Raw genomic sequence first — 14524 nt, forward strand, 5'->3', positions numbered from 1 at the left:
CCCCCAGGATGATCCCCGGGCGCTGCCATCGGGCTGGAAGAGCGTCCGGCTGACGCGGAACCTCCTGGCGCGGCAGCAGAGCCGGGCGAGGAAGAGCAACGGCTCCTTCATCTGCACGTCCTGCGGGAAGAGCCTGGCCCACCACGCCGCGCTGCTGCGGCACCAGCGCCTGCACACGGGTGAGCGGCCCTTCCAGTGCCCCGCCTGCGGGAAGAGCTTCAATGAGAAGTCCAACCTCAATAAGCACTACCGGATCCACACCGGGGAGCGGCCGTACCGCTGCCCCGCCTGCGGCAAGGGCTTCGTGCAGAAGCACCACCTGCAGAAGCACCAGCGCATCCACGGGCCGCAGCTCCGCAGCGCCTGGCCGGGCCGGCCGGCGCGGGCCAGTGCCGCCGGGGAGCGGCTCTACCGCTGCATTGAGTGCGCCGAGAGCTTCCCCCAGAAAGCGTCGCTGGAGGAGCACCAGCGCCGGCACACCCAGCAGCGGCCCTTCCAGTGCCACAGCTGCACCAAGAGCTTCCGGCACCGGCAGTCGCTGAACCACCACCAGAAGGTGCACGCCGTGGCCGCCTCTCCGGCCGGCAGCTTGCCAGGACATGAGCCGGAGCTGGAACCCTGCAAGGCTCTGAGCCAGGATAACCGGTAGCCAGAGGGCTGGAGAAGGGAAGGGACAGTGGTTCTTCAGCGGTGGGACATGCTGGGCAGCTGGGACTTGCGGCACCACCGGGAGTTTGTCCACGATGCCGTGGGACTTGTGGCACCACCTGGGTCTCAGGATGAGGAGCAGGAGGAGGAGGAAGGAGGCTGCTGTGCTGTCCCGGCAAGGAAGGGCCCAGGGTGGATGGGACCGGCCACGAGGCAGCAGAGGAGGGTCAGCAGCCGGAGCCGAGCTGGGCGGTGCCGCTGCCCCGTGGATTCAGCAGAGGAGTGGCTGTGTTGGATCCCATGGAATGGTGGAACTCGGGTTGTTTAAACACCACCACCGTGCAGGGAGGTGGCCTGGGAGTGGTCGGTGGCCTGGGGGCAGTTGGCGGCCCTGAGAAGGCTGTGGGGGCTGGGTGGCAGGAGCAGCCGGGAAGAGAATCAGATAAAAGACTGAGCTGCCGTGGTGTCCTGTTGTGCTCCAGGGTGGGCGAGGGGCAGCCTGGGGGGTGACATCCCTGGCTCAACAAGGATGGGGCCATCAAGGGAGGAGTGCAGAGCTGCCTGCTGGGAATGTGTGATGGGAATGTGGAGCAGTCCCACAGGAATTCCCCATGGGATTTGCTGTAGGATCTGGGCTCCACGGGACTCCCTGGCAGTGCTGAGGGACACGTCCCACCCGTGGTGGCCAGGGCCACTCCATCCCCGGTCCTTCCCTGCTCCCCTTGGCCGCTCGTCCTTCCCAGCTGGGGTTCCACAACTCTCCCAGTGGGGGGCTTTGGAGCTGCTGGCAGTGACTGCCAAAACCCTCCCGCTGAGAGCTGTCGTGGCTGATCCCAGTTCTGCACCCACAGGCGCCAGCGCAGCCCCCAAAGCAGCCAGACATAGAGACAAATACTTTATTGATTCCACAGCCTGAGAAAGGGATTGGGAATGTCGTAGGAAACGCTGGTCCCGCTCACAGCAGATTTAGAAATGCCTGGTTGGGGCCCTTCTGCTGGCCTGGGGGGATTCACCTACCAGCAACACCGGCACACCAGCTCAGCCATGCCCCTGGGATAAACTGGGGAGCACTGGGATCTCTGCCTGGGCAGGGATAACAGGGATAACCAGCCACTGGCTCACTGCCAGATCCATGGCCACCATGGGACCATAAGGCATCAACCACCCCTGTGTCCTGCTGGGGACACAGAGTGACCCATCTGCCACTGTCACCCCTCCCAGCTCCTGCTGCAGTCCAGGAATGCTCCACAATGCAATCCCAGGGGCAGGAATTGTGAGACACTGGCCCAGGGGAACAGTGGGATGTCATGTGTATTCCTGTGGAGCAGCTTGGATGCTGCTGTCTGTCCCGTGGAGCAGGAGGCAGCTGAGGATCACACCTGGATGTGGCACAGGTGTTCCCTCAGCTCCCAAAGCTTCCCCAGCAGCACCATCACACCTTGGGAGTGACTCGTAATGAAAGATGGGAAAAGCCTGCCAGTTCCCAGTGCTCACTGCTTGGAGAGGGCCAGAGACTTCAGGATATCAAATAATTACATCAAACAACTCAAAGAAAACAAAAAAAACCCTGCAAAACTAACTAAACTCAGGAGTCCCAACAGCTGCTCCGTTGGGCCCGCATGGTGATGGCTCCAGGTGGGATGTGCTCCCTGTGCACAGCCAGTGTGTGCCATGTGTGTGGGGCTCTGGCCAAGGACACTGCTCCAGGGGACACCAGAGCAGCGCCAGGCCTGGCTTCCACGGGCTGCCTCCGGGCAGATCCCCCTCTCCCTGACTGAGGTAGCTGCAGAACTGTTTTCCCGTAGGATTCATTATGGTGGGATTTTGGGCAAAAGGGGATGAGCTGTGGTTGGGAGAGTGGGAGTTTCCTCCAGAGCTGAGGGGCTGCTCCATGCAAGCGGATCCACAAGGATCAGGGGTGCTGCTGCAGCATGGGGCTGGCTGACCCGTCAAGTATTCCTAAAATGACTCTGCACCCATGCAGGATGGTCCTGAGGGTGCCTGTGGCCTTCCTGATGGACCTGCCGGGATCCCTGGAATACGCCAGCACAGAATATTGGGGTTTGGTTTGTCCTCCAGATCCTCCAGTGTAAAGCTCCAGTGTTCCCGACCTGTTGGAGGGGGTGTTGGCTGATCTCCTCCCCAGGGTGGGGGGTGACAAGCGTGGCCAGGATGCGGTGGGGTCTCAGAGATGTCACGCTCTCTTCATCCAGGAAGCTTGGTCCATGGAGCAAAGGGCTGCTTGGGAATGCTGCCAGCTCCATTCCCTTCTGCCTGTCCTCTTCAGTTGTGTTCCCGAACACAAGGGGGCAGTTCCAACACCAAGGAACGTGGAAGCTCTGCTCCTGTTTGACCAGGATTCACCTGGTCATCTCCCAGGAGTCAGCCTGGGAAAATTCCAAGCATCAGCCAACAGAAACAAGTCAGTGGAATGGTGAATCATTTTGGATCGCTGGAGGCTTCCGCAGTTTGCTCTCTGTTGCGGTTTCCAAGCTTCCCATTCTTTCTACAACCCAGGAAGCTCCTAAAACGTAGCAGATTCCCAATCCCGGTGTCCCAGCAGGTGCAAACCCAACAAACTCACAGCTTCTCTCCAGGGACACGCACAGTTCAGATCTGTCCCGTGGTCATTTCTCCATCATCCCTGAAGCCACTGCCCTCGATCCCAGCTGGACCACAGGCTGCACGGCTTTCCCGATGCAGTCAGGGAGCGGGGAGCCTTTGTCCGGCAGCTCCAGTGGTGTCGCTCCCAGCAGGAGCACGTTGGGTGGGCTCGCTTTTGCAGCCTCAGGGCTCCTGCTCCCTTGGGAAAGGCTCCTCTCGGCCTCGGGAGCCCTGTGCTGCAGGGATGCCGGGATAGCAGCGGGGGCCTGGGCGTTCGCCTCCTGCTGGAGCGCGGCCAGAGCCCGCTCGTGGATCTTCTCGTGGCGCAGGAGGTGATTCCGGCGGGTGAAGCACTTGTTGCAGGAGCTGCAGCAGTAGGGCCGGTCCCGCGTGTGGGTCTGGAGGTGCCGCTGCAGCGACATGGAGCACGACAGGAACTTCTTGCAGTGGGGGCACTTCAGCCTGGAATTTGGCGGCCGTGCGATCCCGGAGCCAGACAGGCCCTCTCTGTCCGGCTCCTCCTTGGGCTGGCCCAGCCAGGCCCCCCCGGCGTGGCCACCGCTGCCCAGCCTGTGGGCACCGCCGCACAGGTCCCTGCGCGGGCGGATGCGCAGCTCGGGGTGGACGTTGCCCCAGACCTTGGCCCCGAAGGCTCTGTCCTTGATGTGGATGTCGCGGTGAAGGTCCAGGTGCCGTTTGCTGCTGAAGCCGATCTCACACACGGGGCACTCATAGGGCCCCTCCTTGGCATGGCTGCGCTGGTGGATGATGAGGTTGATCTTGAGGCGGAAGCGCTTCCCGCACTCCGTGCAGGGATGGGACCATTCCCGCACGTACCCGCGCCGGCAGTTGCCCATCAGGAGGTTGCTGGCCTCGCACCGGTTTGGCTTCTTCTTGCTCTTGGCTTTCACCAGCTCGTTTTTGGGGTACTTTTGGATCTCTGAGCCAGGAGAGGGTGTGGATTCCTCTGCCAGCAGCTCAGGCTCCTCTTCCTTCACCTTGACGTCCTCGGAAGAAGCCCCTTCGCATGGCATTTCATCTTCCATGGATGAGGTTTCCTCTGAAAGAGACAGACACTGTGTTTGTGCCAGCACCGGTGTGACACAGGATCAGGGCCCCTCCCTGTGCTGGCACTGCTGGGGCACCTCCAGTCCTGGAGGCAGCTCTGGGCTTCTCATGACAAGAAAGACACTGAGGGGCTGGAGCATGTCCAGGGCAGGGAATGGAGCTGGGAAGGGTCTGTAGCCCCAGGAGTGGCTGAGGGAGCTGGGAAAGGGGCTCAGCCTGGAGCAAAGGAGGCTCAGGGGGGACCTTGTGGCTCTGCACAAGTCCCTGACAGGAGGGAGCAGCTGGGGGGGTCGGGCTCTGCTGCCAGGGAACAGGGACAGGAGGAGAGGGAACGGCCTCAGGCTGGGCCAGGGGAGGCTCAGGGTGGATATTGGGAACATTCCTTCTCCAGAAGGGTTGTCTGGACCTGGCACAGCTGCCCAGGGCAGGGATGGAGTGCCCATCTTCCAGGCTGAGGCTTCCGTGGTGCCATCAGGACCAGTGGCACAAGGGACCCACCGCTTAACCCACAGGATGTTTCAGGAAAAGATAAAAGGAACCCATGAAACTTCCTTTTCCCTCACTATTTCAAGCCCATCAGGTCTGGAAGCTGCTTCCCACCCACCAGGCCCTGTGTCCCTGGCACAGGGTGACTCACCAGTGTCAGGCTCTGCTGGGTCCTCCTCCATCTCCGGGTCCTCCTCCATCTCCGGGTCCTCCTCCATCTCCGGGTCCTCCTCTGTCCCTGTCTCCGGCTGATGGTCCCCCAGGGACATCACATTCATCACCAGGATGGGGAATTCTGTTTGCAGGGAACAGGGATATGAAAGACCCATGGAGAGCTCCCAGGTCCCTGCTCCGACATTAAGAACCAGGGGTTGCTGGGAGTGTGGGGAAGGGCCAGAGAAAGCTGTGGCTCAAGAGCCAGGATGTGAATCGGTTATCAGGAAAATTCCTCCTGGAAAGGGTTGTCCAGCCCTGGCACAGGCACTGGTGGAGTCCCTGTTTCTGCAGGGATTTAAAAGCTGGGTGGATGTGGCAGCTGGGGACATGGGGCCTTGGCAGTGCTGGGGGACAGTTGGACCCGATGACCTCAGAGGACTTTTCCAACCCCACCAATTCTATGGAAAGGTGTCAGGAGGAACTGGAGTGAAGCCACACATGGACCAAAAGCAGAGGGAGGGCTGGGAGGAAGGACACCAAGGTGCCATGTGCCATTGCCTCATGGAGCAGCCTCACCCCACCATCTCCACAGGCTGCATTCCTGTGTCCAGGGCCCCAACCCCCTTCCATGGTCCTGTGACAGCATCCCAAGGCTCCCGCTCCTCCCTGGCAATGCCTCTCCAAGCACCATGCCCTCTGCCATGGACACTGCCAGAGCCCCAGAGAGCTGGGGAAGAGGGAGCACATCCTCCCTGGCACCCTTGGAACTCACCTGGGCCAGCTTCCATGGGCACGGGATCCTCTCCCGAAGCCTCTTCCTTCTGCTCCATCTTTTCTGGTGTCTGTGGGGGCTTCTCATTGTTGGTGACACTTGTCTGGGGCGGGTTCTGATTGTCCCCAGTCTGTGTCTGAGGGGGTGTCTGGCTGTCCCCAGAGTGTGTCTGTGGGGACTTCGGGCTGTTCCCACTCCGTGTCCGTGGGGACTTCGGGCTGTTCCCACTCCGTGTCCTTGGGGACTTTGGGCTGTTCCCACTCCGCGTCCTTGGCGACTTTGGGCTGTCCCCATTCTGTATCTGTGGGGTTTTCTGGCTGTTCCCACTCCGTGTCCATGGGGACTTTGGCCTGTCCCCAGTCTGTGTCTGTGGGGGTTCCTGGATGTCCACAGCCTGTATCTGTGGGGTTTTCTGGCTGTTCCCACTCCGTGTCCATGGGGACTTTGGCCTGTCCCCAGTCTGTGTCTGTGGGGGTTCCTGGATGTCCCCAGCCTGTATCTGTGGGGTTTTCTGGCTGTCCCCACTCCATGTCTGTGGGGGTTCCTGGCTGTCCCCAGCCTGTATCTGTGGGGTTTTCTGGCTGTCCCCATTCTGTGTCCATGAGGGCTCTGGACCCTTTTTGTCGCTGGGCTCTTCATCCCTCTTGATGCAAGACCGGCCATTGGGCTTGGACACGGCACCGTCTGCTCCTGGGGAAGAGAACAGAGGCTTTATTAGGATCTGGCTGCACCTTTATCCTGCCAGATTCCCAAAGTGACCCTTGTCCCCTCCCCCAGCCCTGGCAGAGACACAAACACCTCATCCCTGCTCCAACCCCCACAGCAGAGCCGCTTCCTTTGCCCTGTGGCAGGATCCACACAGGAGAGAAGCTCCAGGTAACAGAACATGAATCCCACAGGAGATATCCCTGTGTCCCTTTTCCTATCTTCCAATCCAACCCCCAGACTTCCACCGGGGCTCCAGGTGAGATTTCCCACAGGGCAGCACCTGCCCAGCTTCTCCTGGGATGCCTTTAACTCTCCAGACTCCTCAATCCTGCAGGACAGAGCCCTTGACCACGGCTCTTCCCACATCTCTGCTGCTCCTAGCTCTGTCTGTCCCTTTCCAGCACCTCCCATCTTCCTGCCCAGCCCTCCCACTCAAAATCCATGCCCCAAGGCTCCCCAGACTCCTCTGTTCCCCCAGGGCAAGCAGAGCAGCTCCAGCCTCCCCCTCCCACCTCAGCTCCTAGCTCCTCACTTCCCAGCATGTTTCCTGTCCCTCCACAGCAGGCAGGAATGTCTCTGGAAGCTCTAGTCTTACAGGAGGCCTTTCCCACCACTCCAGACCCTCCTGCAGGTTTTGCCTGCTTTTCTCCATGGGATTCATCCGACCAAGCACAACCATTCCTCTTGGAATGAAGACTCACAGTGCTCTGGGGTGCTTTAGTCCATGGAGTGAGCACTTCCTTCCCAACAAAGGGGAGATCTCCAGGAACAGCCACCTCCTCCTGGCACCCACCTGGGGCAGCTTCCATGGGGGTTTCATCTCCTGAAGCCTCATCCATCTCTTCTGGTGCCTGGGGGGGCTCCTGACCATCCCCATTCTGTGTCCATGGGGACTCCTGACCCTCTTTGTCACTGAGCTCTTCATCCCTCTCGATCCGGGACAGGATGTCGGGCTTGGACAGGGCATAGTCTGGTCATGGGGCAGAGAATGGGGGTTGTTAGGATTTGGCTGTGCCTTTACCCTGGCACATTCCAAGAGTGACCCTTGTCCCCTCTCCCAGCCCTGGCAGAGACACAAACACCTCATCCCTACTCCAAACACCTCCTTGACCCCGAGGCAGGTTCCACCCCCAAGCACGAATGCAGCCCAGATAGAGAAGATCTTAACCAGCAGAACATGAACTAAAATCCCAAGTGAGGGAAAAGCTTTGGCTGGAATATTTCCCTCTAGTGGAAGTCAGGGACACCTTCCACTATCCCTGGTTGCTCCAAGCCCTGTCCAACCTGGCCTTGGACACTTCCGGGGATGTGGGCAACCTGTGCCAGGGCCTCACCATCCTCACAGCCTTCCAAACCCAGGCTATTCCACAATTCCATGAGCTACAGCCCCCCAAGCCTTACCCAGGGACACCAATGTCTCATAGTTGCCCCTCATCACGGCCCGGTATAGATCCTTCTGCCAGCGCTCCAGCCTCTCCCACTCCAGCTCGTTGAAATACACCGAGATATCATCGAAGGTGAGCGGCACCTGGAATCACAGGGAATTCCCCTGGAACCACGCGTGGCTCAGGACACATCCAGCCCCACTATGGGGACACGCAGGAGCTCGGCCCCCAATCCTTCCACAGTCCCACAGGATCCCTGGGAAGCGTCCGCCACTACCTTTGGGATCTCCCCCCGGGAGTCGGGGGGCAGGCGCAGGATCCAGAAGTTCCTGTTCTTGAGGAGGTTCTCCAGGTTGAGCAGGCGCTGCTGGAGCTGCCCATAGCCCTGCACGAGGGTGCCCAGGGTGGCCAGGCCACTGCCCAGCTCCCCGACCAGGTTCTCGCAGGCCAGGAGCCGCCGCTCCGCGCGCTCCGTGCGGCTCTGCAGCTCCTGCAGCTCCGCCGGGGCCATGCCCGGCACCGCCTTCTGCCGGAGGCTGCCCGACACCTGCGGGGGATTCAGGGTTAGGAGCCCGGCCACGGCCCTGGCCCAAGGGTGCGCAGGGAATGGGGACCCCCCCAGTAGCCCCAGTTCCGCAGGGGCTGGCTGCCACCTCCTCGTTCCCCTGTTCCCATCTTCCCAAGGACCAAAGGAGGCCCCCCAGGACCAGCACCTTTGGGGGGTTCCCCAGTTCCACCTCTCCCAGGACCAGCATCCCTGGGAGATCCCTTCATCCCTATGAACTGGCATCCCTGGGGCATCCCCCCATCCTCCTGAACTGCCACCCCTCAGAGTCGCACCTCCCTCCCCAAGCCCTCATCCTCAGGACCCTGAGGGCCCTCTGGGCCCCCAGTCCCACCTCCTCTGTGGGACCCCCGCCTCCGTCTGAACCAGGAGCCCTGGGGAGCCCACCTGTCCTCCTGAGCTGTCACCCCTCAGGGTCCGCCCCCATTCCCAGGATCCAGAGGGACCCCCCTGACTGCCAGAACCAGCACCCCTGGGGGTTCCCCCAGCCCCATCTCCCGTGGGGAACCCCTCAATCCCCCAGAACCAGCTCTCCCGGACACCCCCGAGCTCCCCCTCAAGGACCCCCCCACACCACCTCCCTCCCCCCATCCCCAGGACCCCGAGGGACCTCCCTGATCCCCCATCCCACTCCCCTGTGGGACCCCCCCACGCCCCTGACCCAGCACCGCCGCGGCCCGCCCCGTCCCGTGTCCCGTCGCGCGTCCCGGCCCGTGCCCCGCGCCCCGGCCGGGCCCTGACCTGCGCGGGCCCCCGGCGGGACATGGCCGCGGCCGCCACCGCCGCCTCAGGCCCCGCGCCCGCGCCGCCACCGGGCCCGCAGGGGGCGCCGTCGCCAGAGCGGCACCGCGCGGGAAGCGGCGCCCCCTGGCGGGCGGGAGGAGCAGGAGCCGGGCAGGCGGGGCGGGGGCGGGGCCCGCTGTGGGGCGGGGCCCGGAGGGAGGCGGGGCCCGTGATGAGGCGGGGCCCGCTGTGGGAGGCGGGGCCCGTTATGGAGCGGGGCCCGGGGGGAGGCGGGGCCCGGGGGGAGGCGGGGCCCGGGGGGAGGCGGGGCCCGGGGGGAGGCGGGGCCCGGGGGGAGGCGGGGCCCGGGGGGAGGCGGGGCCCGGGGGGAGGCGGGGCCCGGGGGGAGGCGGGGCCCGGGGGGAGGCGGGGCCCGGGGGGAGGCGGGGCCCGGGGGGAGGCGGGGCCCGTTATGGAGCGGGGTCAGGTGCTAGGGGTCACCACGGCCCGACCCCCGGACGCCCCCCGGGCCCTGAACTGGGAGCCCCGCGGGACCCCCAGGACCAGCCCCACCTCCGCTGGGACCAGCATTCCTGGGGACCCGCTGCACCTCTGCGGTCCAGCAGCATTCCTGGGGATCCCTCATTCCCCTGAACTGGGAGCCCTGCGGGACCCCCAGGACCGGCATCGCTGGGGGGTCCTCCAGCCCCACCTCCCCTGGGACCAGCGCTCTGGGGGACCTCCCACACCCCTGAACGGACATTCCTGAGGGACCCGCAGGGTCAGCACCCCTGGGGGGTCCCCCAGCCCCACCGTCCCTGGGACCAGCATCCCTGGGGTCCCCCCGCAATCCCCCTGTGCCGACACCGCACGGGGCTGGCTCAGAGCCCCTCAGAGCCCCGGTGTCCCCACACTCCCACCCAGCCCAGCCCAGGGTGTCTCTGTCGGGTCTCACGCACCCTGCGTGTCCCTCCAAATGCATCCTCTCCCTCCGGTGTGCCGGCTTTATTGGGGGGCTTGGCAAAGCGGGGGCAGCTGCCCCAGAAGCATTTTGAGGGGTGGGAAGGGCGGGGGGCTCAGCTCAGAGCAGGGAGCGGGCGGCTGAGCTCTCTCCTGGCGTGGGGCTGCCTCCCAGTGTCCAGCATCATTCCCAGGCGGCTCCGGCATCGCTCCCGCCGCGCTCTCGGCGCTCGGTGGCTCCTGGAACGCCCCGCGGGGGCTGCCGGGGGTCCCCGCGGGGTCCGGGGTCCTGCCGGGGCTCCGCTGTCACCCCTCACAGCAGCAGGGTGCGCCCGGGGAGTGCCGCGGCCCGGGCCGGCTCCGGGCTCTCCCTCCTGGCTCTGCCCTGCGGGAGTGAGCGCGGCGTCACACGGAGCCCCGGGAGAGGGAGATGCCACCGCCATCCCCATCCCCATCCCGGGGGCACACTCCGGTACCTCCAGACCCTTCCTGCTCCGTGCCCGCCTGCCCGGCTGAGCCGCATCCTCCTCACGGGAATTCCAGGGCATCGACTGCGACTCCTGCGGGACAGACGCGGGTGTGGGAGCCGCCATCCCCCGCATTCCCACATCCCGCATTCCCGCATCCCGGCGGCGCGGGCTCACCTCGCTCAGGACGGAGAAGCAGCCGGAGCAGGGTCTGTGCGGCCGCCGGCGGCCCTGCGGAGGGAAGGGCTGGATCGGGATCTGCCGGAGCCCGGGGCTGGGAATGCGGGCAGGACAGGGTGCTGCCCATGGAGCGGGAGTTGAGGGGAAGCCCCCGTCCCGCCGCGTCCTCCCCGCTCCCCCCTCGCCATCCCCGTGGGATCCTCTCCGGTTGCGCAATGCCGCGAGGGGCCGGGAATGCCGAGCCCATCCTCAGCAGGACAGGGACGCTGGAGAAGCTGCTCCCGTTCCGGGATTCGTTCCGGGCGCTCGGGCAGGGTGCGGGGCCGGGGGCCGTGCCGGGCTGGGCCATTCCGCCTCCCGCGCTGCTCCCGGCATTCCCGGCCCTGTTATTCCCAGCTTTACCCCTCTCCCTGCACTACCGACCTCTCTCCCGCGTGCCACCATCCTGGAGCCGCCGTGGTCAGCTCGGGCTCCGGCCACGGCCACAGCGGCCACGGCCACAGCGCAGAGCAGCCACAGCCTCATGGTGTCACTGCCCCGCCTGGACCTTGGCCCCTGATGTCACCACGGTGACCCCGAAAGGTCAGTCGGAGCCGGGGCTGCCGGACACAGGGAGAGGAAAGGGCCGGTTCTGGATAAGGGCTGGAGGAAACATCTCCCAAAACCGTGTCCGGTGGGTCCTGCTCTCCCTGCACCCCTCTGGTGGAGTCCTGGAATCCTGGAATGGCCCAGGCTGGGAGGGAATTGAGGGATGATCCAGTCTTTTACCAACAGCAATTCCACATCCTGCTGCTGCTCCAACAAACCCCACAATTCCGGATTCTGGGATTGCTATGAAACCAAACCACGCTCACTGTACCCATTTAGTGATCAGTGATTACTCCTGGCCACGCCTGTGGGTTCCTAGGATACGATGGAATTGGATTCATTCCGATTTTCTGGCTTTCAGTGGCGCAGATGTGAAGGGTCCGGGCAGGACAGAGGAATTCCATAGGGAATTCCAGCAGATAGATGGAGACTGCTTGCACGAGGTTGGTGGGAAGGGAATTAAGGAGAAGCTGCACACGGGAGAGGCAGAATCGCCGGGAACTTTATCCGAGAGAAGCGGGCAATCCAGAGGAAGCTCACCCAGGAGCCAGCGCGGAGAGATGCGGGGGCAGCGGGAGGTACGGGCTCAGGCCTCAGGGAAGAGCATGGGGAAACCCGGAGTCTGGGTGGGATCTGAGATCATTTCTGGTGGAAAACCTGACAATTCTCCTGCTCAGTTTGGGATTTCAGGAGAACCGGTGGCTCTGGAGGCCTAGCGGGATGAGAGCGGCCTAGATGCAGGGGGGCTCTGCTGCCGGGGAACAGGGAGGGACAGGAGGAAACGGCCTCAGGGGAGGGCCCGGTGGGACACCGGGAAAACCCCTGCAGGAAGAGACTGTCCCGCCGTGCCCCGGCTGCCCAGGGCCGCGCTGCCGCCCCGTTCCCGGCGGGATTTGAACGCCCCGGATCCGGGAATCACGTGCGGGGTCACCGGGGCGCTTCCGGGGCCCGCGGGGCGCCACTTCCGGCTCGGCAATGGCGGCGCTTCCGGCGCGGGCGGGGCCTGTACCGGAAGCGCGTGCGGGAGAGGCCGCGGAGCCGCCGGGACCACCCGGAACCTCCCGGGCCCCCCCCGAGCCCCGCGGGGCCCCCCGGCCGCCATGGCGGGGCAGGCGCAGGTAGGAGCCGGGCGCTGGCCGGGGGAGCCCCGGGCTGCCCTCGCCGCCGCCCGGGCCCTCGATGTCCGGCCCCCCCCGAGCCCCCCCGGATCCGAGGGGGTCCCGCAGCGCCCCCTCCGATGCTGCTGGCGGGGCTTGGCCTCAAATGGCCAGGGACCCCCCAACCCCATCATCCCCCCATCACCCCTTCATCCCCACCCCGAAAACCCAAATACCCCCCCAAACCACCCCCACATCACACCCCCGATCCCACCCCATCACCCCCTCCATCGCCCCCTCCACTGCCCCCACTCCCATGAAATTCCCCCCGAAGACCCCCATCCCTAACACCACCCGTCACTCCCCACCCCGTCACCCCCCCAAAATCCCCATCACCCCCCAAAACCCCCCATCCCATTCCCCCAAGCCCCCCCACCCCAAAACCCCTATCACCCTCCACATTTCTCCCCCACATCCCTCCCCTCCCCACTGGGATCGATCCCGGGGGATTTCCTGGGATGTGCCCTGGGGGGTCACGGGGGGCTGCCTGGAAACTCCCCCATGTCCAGCTCCAGGTGACCTGGGGGGGTCCTGGACTATCCCAGTGCCATGGGGATCACAGAGTGCTCCCAGTAGGAACGGTAAAACACATCCCGAGGTGCCAGATTCCAGTGGTTGGTGCTGAATTCCAGCCTCTCCTTCTCCCAGATCCGCAGTTCCCCCCAGAGTGGGGAATGCACCTTCCTGGGATGGTGCCATCCACAGCCTCGTGTCCTGGGAGCTCCCCTGGCATGGGAAAGGCTTCTCCTGTGGGAGGGTGTGATCCCCGAGGAGGGGGTGATCCCTGGGGAGGGTGTGATCCCTGGGGAGGGTGTGATCCCTGAGGGAAGGTGTGATCCCTGGGGAAGGTGTGATCCCTGGGAAGGTGTGATCCCTGGGGAAGGTGTGATCTCTGAGGAAGGTGTGATCCCTGATCCCGTGGCAGGAGCCGGTGACCTTCGAGGACGTGACGGTGTTCCTGAGCCGGGCGGAGTGGGACGCGCTCCCGGCGGGGCAGCGGGAGCTGTACCGGGATGTCGTGTCGGACACCTACGAGCTCCTGACCTCCCTGGGTAATCCCGGGAATCGCCCTGGGCAGGGGTTCCCTCGGGTCCCACCCCAGCGGGGCCGTGCGGCTTCCAGAACGCTGAATCCCAGAATCCCAGAGTGGAGGTTGGAAAAGGCCTTGGAGATGCCCAAATCCAACCGTTCCCCAGCACAGCCAAGGCCACCACTCATCCATGTCTCCAAGTGCCACATCCACGCGGCTTTCCACTCCCTCCAGGGTTGGACAACCCTTTCCATGAGGAGTTTTCCCTAACAGGGGCTGATCAGGGAGTTTAGTGCTGGAAAATGCAGGATTTGGGTTTGGGTTTGAGCACCCCTGGAAATGATTCCCTAAGATCAGGGAGCACGGTGGGATGTCCCACCCCTGGGAGCTGCTCCTGAGATGAGCAGGAGACATTCCCTCACTGGGAACGCCCGTCAGCGGAGCTGGGATCTGACTCCCACACTTCCATCAGGGCTCTGCCTTCATCCTCGGGAGTAAATCCCTCTCTGGCAGCAGCTCTGGTTTCTCCCTCGCTTTTCCCACATCCCAGAGGTGTTTCCGTGCGCGGTGAGGCACAGCCAGGGTGGCCCAGTCCTTGGTTTTCCTGCGATGAGGGACAGCACAGGGCTTTCTGTCCCATCCCCAGGTTATCCAGGCCCCAAACCTGACATCCTGCACCGGCTGGAGCGCGGGGAAGAGCCGTGGGTCTGCCCATCTCCAGGTGAGCAGCAACATCCCGACCCTGAGGGATGGAATTCACGTCCAGGATGGGCTCAGGGCTCCCTCCTCCATCCCCATGGCCAAGGAACAGCTGGGATTCCTGGTGGGGACAAGGACAGGGCTCTTCCTTCATTCCTGTGGCCATGGAGAGTCAGGATTCCCAGCCTGGCCGGTGACATGCGCTGTTTTCCTGCAGGACATGCTGGGAGCTGGCTGGAGGAGCCGTCTTCTGGCTGGTGGCCCAGAGCCAGTGGGTGCCAGGAGCCGGAGGAGGGGCCAGAGCCTTCGTCTCCAGGTGAATCCTCCT

The 14524-nt window shown here is 64.1% G+C and overlaps 1 protein-coding gene across 1 annotated transcript; it reads right to left on the minus strand.

Annotated features, from left to right (window-relative positions):
- Positions 1-1865: 1865 nt before the first annotated feature.
- Positions 1866-10668, minus strand: LOC309579017 (uncharacterized protein; the record flags this gene model as incomplete). The annotated part of the gene is made up of 8 exons (XM_082292018.1): positions 1866-4312; positions 4958-5101; positions 5735-6424; positions 7236-7412; positions 7844-7970; positions 8105-8374; positions 9134-9259; positions 10552-10668. The coding sequence occupies 8 exons, from the start codon at positions 10666-10668 to the stop codon at positions 3276-3278; spliced, it is 2688 nt and encodes an 895-aa protein (XP_082148144.1). The 3' UTR covers positions 1866-3275.
- Between the last annotated feature and the right edge of the window lie 3856 nt (positions 10669-14524).

The sequence above is a fragment of the Coloeus monedula genome (assembly GCF_965178545.1).
Source record: "Coloeus monedula genome assembly, chromosome: 1".
NCBI lineage: Eukaryota > Metazoa > Chordata > Aves > Passeriformes > Corvidae > Coloeus > Coloeus monedula.